Source organism: Crocodylus siamensis, chromosome 1, assembly GCF_052110815.1.
Source record: "Crocodylus siamensis isolate JL-2025a chromosome 1, ASM5211081v1, whole genome shotgun sequence".
NCBI classification, from domain to species: Eukaryota; Metazoa; Chordata; order Crocodylia; family Crocodylidae; genus Crocodylus; species Crocodylus siamensis.
In genome coordinates this window covers 118,932,092-118,945,241 of record NC_143395.1, presented here as the reverse complement: position 1 = coordinate 118,945,241, position 13,150 = coordinate 118,932,092, and the positions used below count along the sequence as shown (strand labels likewise).

The following is a 13,150-nucleotide window of genomic DNA, read 5'->3' as shown; positions in this document are numbered from 1 at the left end:
ATGCATGGAAATCAAAGATTTACAGTACCAAAATTAAGCTGAAACTCTTTAACTCAAATTGTCAGGGGTCCTACTAGGCACCCAGTCTGGGTGAATTGCTTCTTTGACAACATCTGCCTGGGGCTCTGATTGGAAGCCCTAACATCAGCATATGATCCAGCTGGCCACTGTAAGGACCTTCTGATTGGCTGCTGGGAAGTGTTCCATCTGTGGCTGCAGCTCTAGGCCAGCTAATAATTTTGCCTGAAGGTTTGCTGCTCTGGTAGGCCTCTGAACCTGTGGCTCCCCGGTTTTCTGGTCCCTGACCCTACTCAAGTATGTTCTTGGACTCTGGTGTTTTGGAAATTGTCCTTGTACATGGTAACTCAGTATACAATCCTTGAACTTTGACTCAGTCTGTCATTTGGACTCTGTCTTTGGATTTCCCACCTTGGATCCGGTAACTCAATCTCTTGAGAACTTTGACTTGGTCTATAACTTAGGTTCTGCTTCTGGAATCCCCCCTGGTATCAGCTAACTTGGATTATATTTCCTGCCCTTCTCCTGTAACCCAATCACTAGGCAAGACTGCCTACAACCTAGCTCTTGCACAAATATAATCCCACTACTAACAAACAGCTGGAGATCTATCAAAACATTTAGAGAGGAAATTAGATTCCTTTCAAAACAACTGCCTACAAAAGATTCTGGGTATTGGCTGGAAAAAAACTTAAAAAAGAGAGAATCATAGAAAAAAGTAGGGCTGGAAGGGGCCTCCAGAGGTCATCTAGTCCAGCCTTCTGTCTGAGGCTGGATACCCCTATCAAAACTACCCTATACAATCCATAATCTGAACTCTACATAAGAACTACCATCAACCCTGACAACACAGACATATCACCCTAACCTGCCACAGGTAAAGAGGGGCACCATGGAAGCTAATGTCCTGCTTCTATGAAATCTTGTCAATATGTGCTCAAGAGATCCTGGGTAAAGGGCATGCCCCCTTGTCTTCTTTCTCCTGAATCATGGAACAAGAGTATGCATTTCTGATATATAAGGCACACCACCACTTTTCTCCCAACCCTACCTTTGCAAACAAGAGTGTAACCCTCCAAGTTGACTTTCCAGTCATAACAGCTGTTCCACCAGGTCTCAGTGATGCCAGTTAGATCATAGTTATTTTCACAGGCTGCAGCTTCCACCTCATCTTGTTTATTCCCCACACTATAGCATTTGTATCCTTGTATCAGATGTATTTTGCATTTTGACCTCACTTCCTTTTTGCACCACTTGCTGCAGTCCTGTAGCTCTCTGACTCTTTCCCAGAGTTAAGTTGTTTCTTTGAGTCCTTTCCCCTCTGGACTGTGGGCTCTCCTGTTGGAGAGTTTTGGTCACCATTCCCCATGGAATCTAGTTTAAAGCTCTCATTACTAGGCTGGTCAGAAGATACCCAAAGATGCTCTACCCCATTCTTGTCAGATCCTATCTCTTGACAGCAGCCATCATCCCAAGAACATCTGCCCATTGTTGAAGAAGCCAAAGCCTTCACCATCTCAGCCACATGTACACTTCCAGCTCACTGCCTGGATTCTTCTGTGGGAAGAATCAACCAGAGCACAACTTGTGCTCCAAGCTCCTTAATCCTCCTGCCAAGAGCTTCATAGTTCCTGCAGATCTGCTCAGTGTAATTCCTGGCTGTAACAGGGTTCTCCTTGAGACCCTGTTGTTAAGGAAAAGGGGGCAGCTGGAAATAATGAGACCATGAGGAGGGCGGGCCCTGGTCCTCAGGTGCCAATGGCAGCTAAACCCCGGAGAATAAAAAGGAGAGGAAGATGAGGAAAGGTGCCTTCGGGCACCACAGAAGAAAAAAGAGAGAGGAGCTGCAAGAGGGACCCTGGCTCCTGACTAGAGGGATCTCAGGATCCAGATCTCATCTGACCTTACCTTGAGTCCACGGGAGCAACGGTGAGTGCGGGGAGAAGCGGAGCCGGGCCACGGGCTGGAGCCGCGCTCAGCATTAAGAATTGGGGACATTCCACTGAGCCGGAGGGGCAGCGGGAGGGAAGACCCCGCCCAGATCCCTGAAGAGACTGGGGGACTTCAGGAACTCCAGGAAAAGGGACACTAAGGGCTGAGAGAGCAAGCCCCAACAGCGGGAGAGCCGTGGAGCCTGTTCACTGAAGCTGCACAATAAAAGGAAACAAGCGGCAGTGGTAACAAGCTGCTAATTAGTCAATTAGCGGCATAATAGAACCAAAAGGAAGGAAACTTTTCTTTTTTCTCTGTCAGTTACGGGGGGGAGCGGGCTAAGACTCAGACATGACTGAGAAGCCCGGAGACTCCCTTTTGCAGGGCAGGGGACGGAGATCCTCTGCCGAATACAGAGGGTGACCCAGTGGAGACCCTGGGGTTAACCCTTAGGACGGTGATTCCCCTCTCCTCTACGAGGGGATTTCCCTGTAAACCGGCAAACCAATGAATAAAAGCAGAAAGAAAAAAAACAAGTTATTTCAGCGTGGCATTTCCAGTGAATACTTCCTTTGGTAATAATCACTTCTTCCCAATTTAATTTCTTTCAGATCTAAGTCGTGGCAGGAGGGAAACACATGCTGGAGGAGGTGTTCCACACATGCTGACGCTGGCGGTATCATTGGTGTCTATATGGACAAGGAAGGGGTAATAATCCAAAGTGGCAGTCTGAATTCAAGCTCCAAGTAGGCAGCATGCCTCCCAGGCCCCCAAATCTGGATGACAAATTGCTGCCCCTGTCTCCTGCAGAAGGGGGCCACCAACCACCACCACTCTTCTCTTCCTTTTGGGTGCAGTGGTTCTGAAGCCCCTGGCCTTGGGGCCTTGCACTTCTTGCTCTTTAGGCTGCTGCATCCTCAGCCTCATGCCTGCAGATGTCCTCTCCTCTGCCTTTTCCTCAGCAGTTCCACTACAGTGATAGAAAGCAGTTGTTGACTTCAGTCTGCTGCTCTTCAATTCTATGTATTCTCCTTCTTCAAGTAGTCACATGCTGCCACTTCTCCTCCTTGCCCTTTTGGCCTCTCCAGGACCAGTCTCTCATAACACTTGTCCAAATAATTTTCCTGATCCTGGATAGAATGCAATGTAAATACCCATGCTTCCAGTCTTTGAATCTTCTCCTCCAGTGCAGATCATCAGCCTGCAGATGAAGTATTCCTGAACCTCTGAGAGGAATGTGAATGTGGCACATCCCAAGCAGGTCACAACAGTTGGAGGTCTCCAAACTCCATTAGTACCTCCTTAGCTCCCTAGAGAACACCTATGCCATAAGGAGAGAAAAAAAATAGAGCAGGAAGGGGGAAAACAGATACACCACAAGAACCTGCACACCTAACACCTACATTAAGACCTTTGCACACACAGTCTCCTGCTCTCTGGCTCCCTTTTCAGGCAAACTCACTCTCTGTTTGCTGCCCTGTATTCATTGTTAACACACAGTTCACTGGGGGCTGCTCTTTCATAAAGCTGCCTATCCTAGCTCCACCCTTCAGTTACCTAAATCAGACCCACCCAAAGCAAGACCTGTCACTCAGGCACTCCAGAGGTGGGGAAGAACAGAAGAGGAAAGAGGGAAGTGCAGGAGGCAAGAAAGCAAACACATACACAGGGGAAAAGGGGGGAAAAAAGGCCAAACACATAGCAGGCACTAGACAAACACTCTAGTATCAATCAGCCACCCTAAGTCACAAGCACAGAGAAAAGCCTCTTCCAGACAGTCCCACACCTGAGCTGTTTATCCCAGAACAACTGCTTTCTGCTCAGCTTGCTCATCACCAACCAGAAGCCTGCCCTAAAACAGGAGGAAGGACTTAAGTGGGGCACATATGCTACAAGACAAGACATAAACATACGGGGATATTAAGCCGTGAAGTGGAAACCAACTGATGTGAGGAAGAGAACATGTAAGAGAAACCTTAAGAAGAACATTTTGCAAGTAGAACAAGCAGCCAATATCAATTCCATCAACCTTCAACCCCATGTACCAGAAGACTGGTGCAGAGCTAGTCCACAGGACTGATTCTGCATGGTGTTGACTCCTATGCACCCAGATCAGACCCCATACACCTAATCTCGCAAATACAGCCAACCTATCTGCCTGCAGCGTTCCCCAAGGTCCGGATGTTTGGCAGCATGGCAGCAACAATTAATGCTGGCACTGTTCCCCTGCAGCCAAATTTTCAGACATGTAAGGAGCCCTGAAGGTCAGATGACACAGCTCTGCAACCTGGATCTGGTGTGCAGGCTGGGGGCAAAAATGCAAAGCAAATGGAGGCAGCAGGAAATAATAGAGGGACAGAAAAGACTAGCTTCTAGTGGGGTAATGGTAACATGGGAAAGATGTAACGTAACAAAGCAATGCATCTATAATGGGCAACCACGCATAAACCATTGCGACTTTCTCCAAGCTTTTTCATCCCCTCTAATTAACAAAAGGAGTAGGTGGCCCTGTTCAGCCTGTACATTTTACTGCTGCCTTTGATAAAAGTAAAGCAGAAACAGAAGGGAGGGAAACTTCAGATACCACCCACCTCCCACAAACACCACCCACACACATGCACCTATGCACAGAAAATACTGAGAGAATCAGAAATTGCATTGTAACAAACAGCATAAACATCGTAACTGAAATCAGCGTAACTGAAATCAAACATTTTCTCTATTTTGAAACATAGCAGGCAAAATCTTGGCCCTGTGTAACTTGATGTAAATCTTTAAAAGGACATCCACACTGATAAGAAAAACACAATTTTTGTATTTCTGATGGACAAACCAATAATCATCTGTCCAAAGACCCTATTCCTCTGCCCACAGAGAATTTATTCCTTGTGGAAAAAGACAGAAGCCCGCTATCCTTGAAGACATTTAAAGCTTGCTGAAACAAAGCTCTTGGAAAGTGTATTATTGAGAATAACAGTCCTACCTAGACAAAAAGACGGATTAGATCATCGAAAAAAATTCCATTCCCATTTGCTACTCTTCTGATCTATAAGAAATATTTGTGGGAATTCATTGACCAGAAGAAGCATATGGCCCTAAACAGTAAGTTGGCAAGTTAAACCTTCAAGTCAAAATGAAAGTTGTTCCTATAACTGAGAGAAATTGGTTTTGCAACACTGAGACATTCAAGTTACAGTATTTTGAAAGTCTTGCCTTTAATGGAACCATAAATTGTATGTGCTTACATTTGTTCTATAAACCTTATGATTCATTCTTTCAAAAATATAGACTATTTTACATAATCTACCCATGTGGTAAAAAAAATGGATAAACTTTAAGGCCGATGGGCTGGCTCTTAAAGAAAGAAATTTTGCAGAAAGCAAATTGGGAGTACATATAATACAAGCACATTCATTTATTGAACATTTTTATTAAAATCTTTTTCATTTTAATTCTCTAAATCACAGATAAATACAAAATGCAATAAAGGCTACTGATCATTAAAGTTCAGTAAAGAACATTAAAGTTCTCTCTCTAAAAATTATATGAGGTAGGTCCCAAGCTTATTTCTCTCAGTGCTTGCTGCTTCAAATTCACATAGTTTATACATTTACAGAATTCCCTTGACTACCAGCTATGCAGACTCAGGCCTGGCTCTGAGAAATCAAGCTCGTCTACACCGTGTACTGACTGCCCGTAAGAAAGGTTCTGTAAGGCAGTGTATACCTTTACTGACACTTATGAACTCCCCTTGTCTTTAGAAGGGCAGCACAGGTATAAGTAACTAGAAGCTATATTCTGAAATACTCTGTTATGTACAGGAATTAATATATATAATCCAGTTCTCACAAGGTTGGCTAGTTCCATAGAGCGAACAGAAACATATGGTAATAAAAACATGCTTGAAAAAATAAAATGGCAGTAGATCTGCTGAGTGAAGCGGTGTCATTTTTAACAGGAGAGCTGTACTATAAACCTGACAGTACAATGCTTGCTGATCTCCTTATCTGTTTTCAATAGAGCCAGGGAACTCCTGGCTAAATCTGTTCCCTGTTAATAATTCAAGCTCACTAAGGGTTCCTAGACTGGATGATCTTAGCTGGAACCAGTGCTGTTTTTTTACCTTTGAACCACAGCCTGCTGTTGTGACCCAGTCATTTGCAAGATTCTTCCTGTCAAGACAGGCAGTGGTGTCATTACACATTCAAGCACATTACATGACACATTACAGCTTCTCTTTCTTTTAAAAGATAGCTTTATGAAGACACTCAAATCCATTATTTGAAGTCTGATGTTTAATTCACTATCAGTGATTCATAATGTAACAATTAGCACAGCCTTCTCTCCTATTTTGTCCTGGGATTTCAGTCTTTGAGATTTCTGACTGTCAGCAACAATCAGACTTCACTGACGTTGGTAACAAATGCGTGCCTTGATATTAATTTGTATAATTAGCAAAATGATTTTATGAGCCACTGCAAATTCAGAAAGCAATTGAAGAACCGTGCAAAATATTGATTTGAGAAAATAAAACATCTAGTATATATTTGCTTTTAGAATTGGCTAGACAATGTTAAAAGATAGGTTAAATGTCTTGCTTGAGTGTCAGCAAAAAGAGTTGTGCAATGCACTGTAAACAACAATTCTAATCCTGCACATTTTTAAGCTCCATAGATCTATTTATTCTAAGTTCTACTGTGGGTCCACATTACTGATCTAAGACATGAACCATTATCAGTAAGAATCTCAGAACTGATAGGTCAATGGCCAAATCCAGTATGGTAAGATATATTCTAAAGGGCAATGTCTTTAACAATCTAATATTATACATGACCACTACACACATTTTAAAAAATTGATAATATAGTTATTTATATTAAAAGGAAAGTGGGGAAGAAAACTGTGATAAAGCTAACGTTACTGGGGCCTTTAACAGATGTTGACAAAAAAATTGAGAGCTATGGGCAGGTGTCTGTGAACAACTCATAACACATTTTCCACAGAGGTGCCCTCTCCAGCCAGGGGATGATATGGGACTGAGTCGTTAGCTCCCCCTGGCCCCAGGAGAGATTATCAATGACTCACTAATAGGCTTGGCTCCATCAGTTGTTGCTGTCATAGAACAGTGGATTGAAGAAACCACTGCTGTCACGGTGCTCTCCAGCCCCAGTTCCTGCCCTTTAAAGTTCCTAATGTGCAGGTAGCCTGAGACCAAGAAGCACCACTGGGGCTGCAGCAGCGTTGTCTGATCTTGGGTTGCCTGACAGCTAGGAACTCTAAAGGGTCGGCAGCTAGCCCGATACTGGAAAGCAGAGATTTATAATAGACTTCCTGCCAGCTCTTTAAAGATCCCCACTTGCAGGCAGTCTGAGATTCAGTAGGATGGCCTTCAGTATGAGGACAGATGATTGGTGAGACTAGATAAGGGGCAGCATGCTTGGTGTTCTGACACCTCACTACTGGAAGGGCTACCAGGGAGTCAGGCACTCTCCCTCCCTCCCCCTTGAAGGGAGGAGTAGAGGGCCATGGGATACTGGGAGTCTTTTGGACAGTACTATAACTAGACAAACATTATTGTTTTTTCGGCCAGCAACTTCTTGGGGGCAGATTCGCCATTTTGGCATTGGATACACTATTTTTACCCCATGACAAACTGCTTTAATGTCTGTTTGGTCACAATTTATTGCAGGGAACTCATATATAGTCACCACAAATGTAATGTCTGACAGAGCCCTGAAAAGTGAACAAACATTCTCTGCTCACTCCAGGAACTCCTTAACATAGTAAGAAATCTGTCCATGATGAAAGGATGGCCCAATGCACAAAGCAAGTCAGGAATTTTCCCTGCCTGCAAATACATGGACTACGAGGTTGATTTTTGCAGTCCATGTGTGCTGGAGGCAAAGTCAGGAGAAAGCCCATAGAAAACACAGAGATGCAGTGGTAAATATCAAAGCTAGGGAAGAAAAACTGGTAGTACTCTGCTTACCATGGATTCCTAAGTCAGGAAATTGGTCCAGCTGCTTGTTTCAACAGCATTTAGGAAAACAGGGTTTTGGGTACATTACCCAAAAGATTATACCAAAGATTATAGCTGAATCATAGAATCAATTTTCCTTCTAAAAGATGCAAATTCTCAAGGCCTCAGTGGAGAAGCAATATATAAAGCAATACAAATTTGTAAAGCTGTTTATGCTTTTTAATTTTCTGTCAGCCACTATGAAGCTCCAATATTTCAACCCAAAATAAAGCCACCACTTGTAATCTCTTACTTAAGTCTGACTTCTTGATCACGGATCTTCTCCTTCAGCTCCCAGTTCTCCTGGAACACTGCCTGTGCTGTGAAATCAGTCTGTTTTTTGGAAGTGGCAAGCACATTTGATTCCTCCTCTGCCTCCTGAACTCGGTTTTGCAGCGATATGAGCAGAGATGATTGTCGAGCATTGTTTTCTTTGTAGCTTTCCACTTCTGCTTTCAACTCTTGGAATGATGCTTCCTTAGAAGCCATTTTAGACCTGAGTTCAAGAAGCTATAGACAGAAAAGGGAGAACAGAAAAAATATACAGAAGGGAACAAGAATTTAGTATAGACTAAAACATCTGATATTAAAATATTTTTGGAATCTAGCAGGAAATACATTGTGGAACCATATTTTCCTATTAGGAACTACAAAAAATGAGATAACAAATAGCTGCCTTTTTTCAGTATTTCCCAACTGCTTTCTGTTAACTTCAGCTCAGGATTTTGAAGCAATAAGTAACTAACACAACCTTAATTAGTACCAGCTTCAATGCTGCAAAGATAACGAAGTAAACAAAAATAGCCACTTTGTTTTCAACAGAACTGACAAAGGCTGCTTGCAGATGTTAAAAAAAACCAAACAAACAAGCTGTGACTTACCAGAAGCAGCAGCACAGTACTTCAACCCGGGTCCGGAGCATCTGTATAGATCAGGCGCATCAGCAGGGCTTTTTGGAGCCTTTACCTAAGCTGAGCTATTAAATAAAAGAACCAAAAAAGCCCCATTAAAACACCCAATCTATACAGACATTGGGAAAGCTGGGTCCAGCTAATGTGTTGCCTCTTCTGGGCATGCGCTGGGCTTGGTACGGGAGCTCTGAAGCTCATAAAGGATCTAGAGTTTAAAGTAAAGCATCATTTTTGTTGGGGTTTTTTAATGTCTGCAAGCAGCCAAAGTTAATAAGAAAAAGAGTATTTTAAATTTCTAAAATACTCTGGAAAAACAGATTGAAAAATAAAAACCAGAAAGGTTACTATTGTCTCTTTAATATAAATTACATTAAAAGGTATATTGGCAAGAAGAGTCATTCTGTAAGTTCTGCGAGAGCAGGAGGTGCTCCTTCTTACTGGAAGAGCACTATGCGGGGACTTTTTATCATTTGATACATCATGTGGAGATGGGATGCTAGAGAATGTTGCTGCCAATCACACCTGTACATGTGTATGACAAAACCTGATTTTCAAAGGCTTAAGAATTCAGCTAAATTCAGATGATTAACACTGGAACAAGAAAAGGATCTTTCTGATCTCATATGAGTACCCCTGTTCCAAGGTATGAAGATGCTAAAGCTTTACAAGACTGAAGATTTTTTTCCGATACCTTCTAAGAGACCAATACTATAGTTCGGAGAGCTATTAGACTAGCCTTCAGGTGTGAAGTGCCCATTCCTCAGGTCCTGATGTTAAAGCAGTTTCTCAAGGGATAAAAACTTAGGTCCTGAAGAAAGGCACCTGATAAAAAGCTTGCACAACAGCTCTCAACTATACAGTTGGTCCAATAAAAGATACTACCAAAAAGCCTTGCCTCAGAGACATTTCTTAGATCAGAGGTCAGCAATGTTTTTGAACAGAGTGCTAAAAACACCTACAACCTCAACTTGTAAGATGTTGGCATGCCAGGGGCAGATGGCAGGGTACCCACAAGGGACCCCAATCCTTGTTGTGGCAGTGCAGCCCCAACCCATTCCCCACCATCCACCCTGAGGTGTGCATGCCAAGCAAAATGCCTTTGCATGCCATGCTCTGGCACCCGTGCTGGGAGTTGCTTACTCCTGTCCTAGACCATCACAGCTACAACACTCCAATCCTACTAAAGCTTTTCAACTCACAGCATTTTGTTGGTGTTTTTCTCCAGTAGGAAATAACATATTTCCTCCCCCACATCACCCAAGTCATTCCTGTAAATGGCTGAGCCATTTCTGCTGAAAATTTCCTCCCAAAAAAATCATCCTGGAGGCAGACATCTTGCATGTAAATTTTCAATCTAACTCTTCAAAGTATGGCAATATTATAAACAACAGAAAGCAGTCTTACAATAAAAAAATGTTAAGCAACATTTAGACATTGTTGCCAGCCCCACTTATAAAGAACAAGATGAAACATGAAGCATTTCATTTTGAACACATGAAGATTACAATTATGCAATCAATTAAACTATGTTGAGTAGTTCTTAGATGTTGTTTCAGGGCATAGGCACAAGAACAAGCAACTGTGATGTAAATCAGGGATAGATTTCCTGTGTGTCAAGCTTCCCTGTGGTAACTGTCTATGTATATGCTTTTACTCCATAGTAAACAAAAACTAATATGTGGTAGTTTAGCCCTGAATGAGAGAGACAGATTAAGTATCTTGCTTATGGTCACAAAGAAGAAGTCTTGTACAACCACAAATACACACAAATATCCTGAGAGCTAGTCCAGTGCTTTATACATAAGATAATCCCTACTGAGTTTACAAAAAGACACAACTGAGGGGACAGGCGCACCAAATTCGAACACTCAATTGGCACCATCGTTCTTTACAGAGCATGTTGTATGCGCCAATGAGTTCCTTGGTGGCCACAGAGTCCGATGCGTGAGTGACAGTCTTGCCCACAAGTAGGGCACACCCATGCACTAGCAATGATCTGAATCTGAGCCACAGATTCTTTCCTCCTCTGACACTGGTCATCACAAAACTTAATCCAGTCCGCCTCACAGCACCTCGCTCGACCTGCAAGCTGACCCCACCAGCCAGGGGAGCATTCTGAACTGCACATCCTTTGGAATCTCTGTGGAAGATTAGGACAGAAGTCATCTTGCAAGCATCCTAAAATTTGCACAGCGGTCTGCCTCTCTTTCAAGACCCTTCGCGAACTTCAGAGTACAGCACATGCTTCAGGATCCTTGAGATCTGGCATTTGCATGACAACCTAACCACCTGAATCTTTTCTTACAAATCAATGTTCCCATAAATGACATACCAGCATGATTTAACACTTTCACATTTATCGCCCTGTCTTGCCATTTTATTCAAAGAAGTTTACACAGGCATCTGATACAAAAGCTGTTTAGTCTTTTGGTATGTTTGGCATAGGTCATCAATGTTTCTGAGCCATATAGAACGGTGAATAAAACATGTCCAAAAATATGGATTTTCACGTTGGTTGATGGTTTGTTATTGTTCAAGGAAGCCAGTCATAGATTTCATAGATTTCATAGACATTAGGGCTGGAAGGGACCTCAGGAGATCATCGAGTCCAGCCCCCTGCCCAAAGGGCAGGAAGTCAGCTGGGGTCATAGGATCCCAGCAAGATAAGCATCCAATTTACTCTTGAAGGTGTTCAATGTAGGTGCTTGAACCACCTCCGCTGGCAGACTGTTCCAGACCTTGGGGGCTCGGACAGTAAAGAAATTCTTCCTTATGTCCAGCCTGAAATGGTCTTGCAGGAGTTTGTGACCGTTCGACCTCGTCATCCCTTGGGGCGCTCTGGTGAACAAACGTTCCCCCAGATCCTGGTGGTCACCCCTGATAAACTTGTAGGTGGCCATCAGATCACCCCTGAGCCTACGCTTTTCCAGGCTAAAGAGTCCCATGGCTCTCAGCCTGTCATCGTAAGATCTGTTTTCCTGACCTCTGATCATGCGCGTGGCTCTCCTCTGGACTCTCTCAAGCTTCTCCACATCCTTTTTGAATTGTGGAGCCCAAAACTGGACGCAGTACTGCAGCTGCGGCCTCACCAAGGCCGAGTACAAGGGGAGAATGACGTCCCGGGATTTGCTCGAGAAGCATCTATGGATGCACGCCAGCGTTTTGGTCGCTTTACTAGCCGCAGCATCGCATTGGAGGCTCATATTCATCTTGTGGTCAATGATGACCCCCAAGTCTCTTTCTTCTGTAGTGCTAACCAACGTAGCACTGCCGAGCCTATAAGGATGCTGCAGGTTTTTCCTCCCAAGGTGGAGAACCTTGCATTTTTCGGTGTTAAACACCATCAGGTTCTCGTCCGCCCATTTGCTGAGCTTGTCCAGGTCAGCCTGGATCACCTGCCTATCTTCTGGCGTGGATGCTTTGCCCCAAAGTTTGGTGTCATCGGCGAACTTGGCCAGTCCACTCCTGACTCCAATGTCCACATCATTAATGAAGATGTTGAACAGTATGGGTCCCAGGACAGAGCCTTGAGGGACCCCACTGGTCACAGGGCACCACGATGAGTGACTGCCATCGATTACAATCCTCTGGGTCCGACCACGGAGCCAGTTTCCCAGCCAGCGGATCGTGGTGGAGCCAAGGCCACAACCGGCCAGTTTGGCCAAGAGGTGATCGTGGGATACGAGATCAAAGGCTTTTTTGAAGTCAAGATATATGACATCAATCTCTTCTCCCTTGTCCAGGTGATAGGTCACCTGGTCATAGAAGGAAATGAGATTGGTCAAACAAGACCTACCCGCAACAAACCCGTGCTGGCTGTCCCTTAGGATGTTAGCCTGGGCCAGTCCCTCAAGGATGGCCTCCTTAATAAACTTTTCTAAGATCTTCCCCAGGATAGAAGTCAGGCTAATGGGCCTGTAGTTAGCTGGATCCACTCTCCTCCCTTTCTTGAAGATCGGCACTTTTCAGTCAATGAAAATGTAAATTGAGGTGTCAGGGGGTGAGGGACAGGCTGGCGAAGGGGGAGGAAGGGGGATGTAGCAGGTAAAAGTGGAGAGGTACCTGGGGAGTCAAATGTCAGGCAGATTATAGTGTGTCATAAATCCAATGTCTATATTGAGTCCATGAGTTTTTATATCCAGTAGATTTATGAAGTGAAGTTTGTAGGCTTGTCTACAAAAGGTGTTTTGTAAATTCAAACAAGCACCAAACCTTTGTAACATCATCACCAGAAGCAAACTTCCTGCAGCCCAAAACACACCGAATGGAT

General features: G+C 43.8%; 1 protein-coding gene across 2 annotated transcripts in view; it reads right to left on the bottom strand.

The window, feature by feature from the left end:
* CCDC170 (coiled-coil domain containing 170) overlaps nucleotides 1–13,150 on the bottom strand; it is a 124,413-nt gene that overhangs the window by 87,320 nt on the left and 23,943 nt on the right. The window contains exons 1-2 of one of the 2 annotated variants that reach the window (XM_090041495.1): nucleotides 8,851–8,947; nucleotides 8,223–8,479 (exon numbers count right to left, since the gene is read on the bottom strand). In XM_090041495.1, coding sequence (XP_089897621.1) covers nucleotides 8,223–8,458 — 236 coding nt within the window. In that variant the 5' untranslated portion in view covers nucleotides 8,459–8,479; nucleotides 8,851–8,947. Of the gene's footprint in view, nucleotides 1–8,222; nucleotides 8,480–8,850; nucleotides 8,948–13,150 lie in introns of those variants that run through there. The other variant, XM_090041504.1, reaches the window with a different exon arrangement.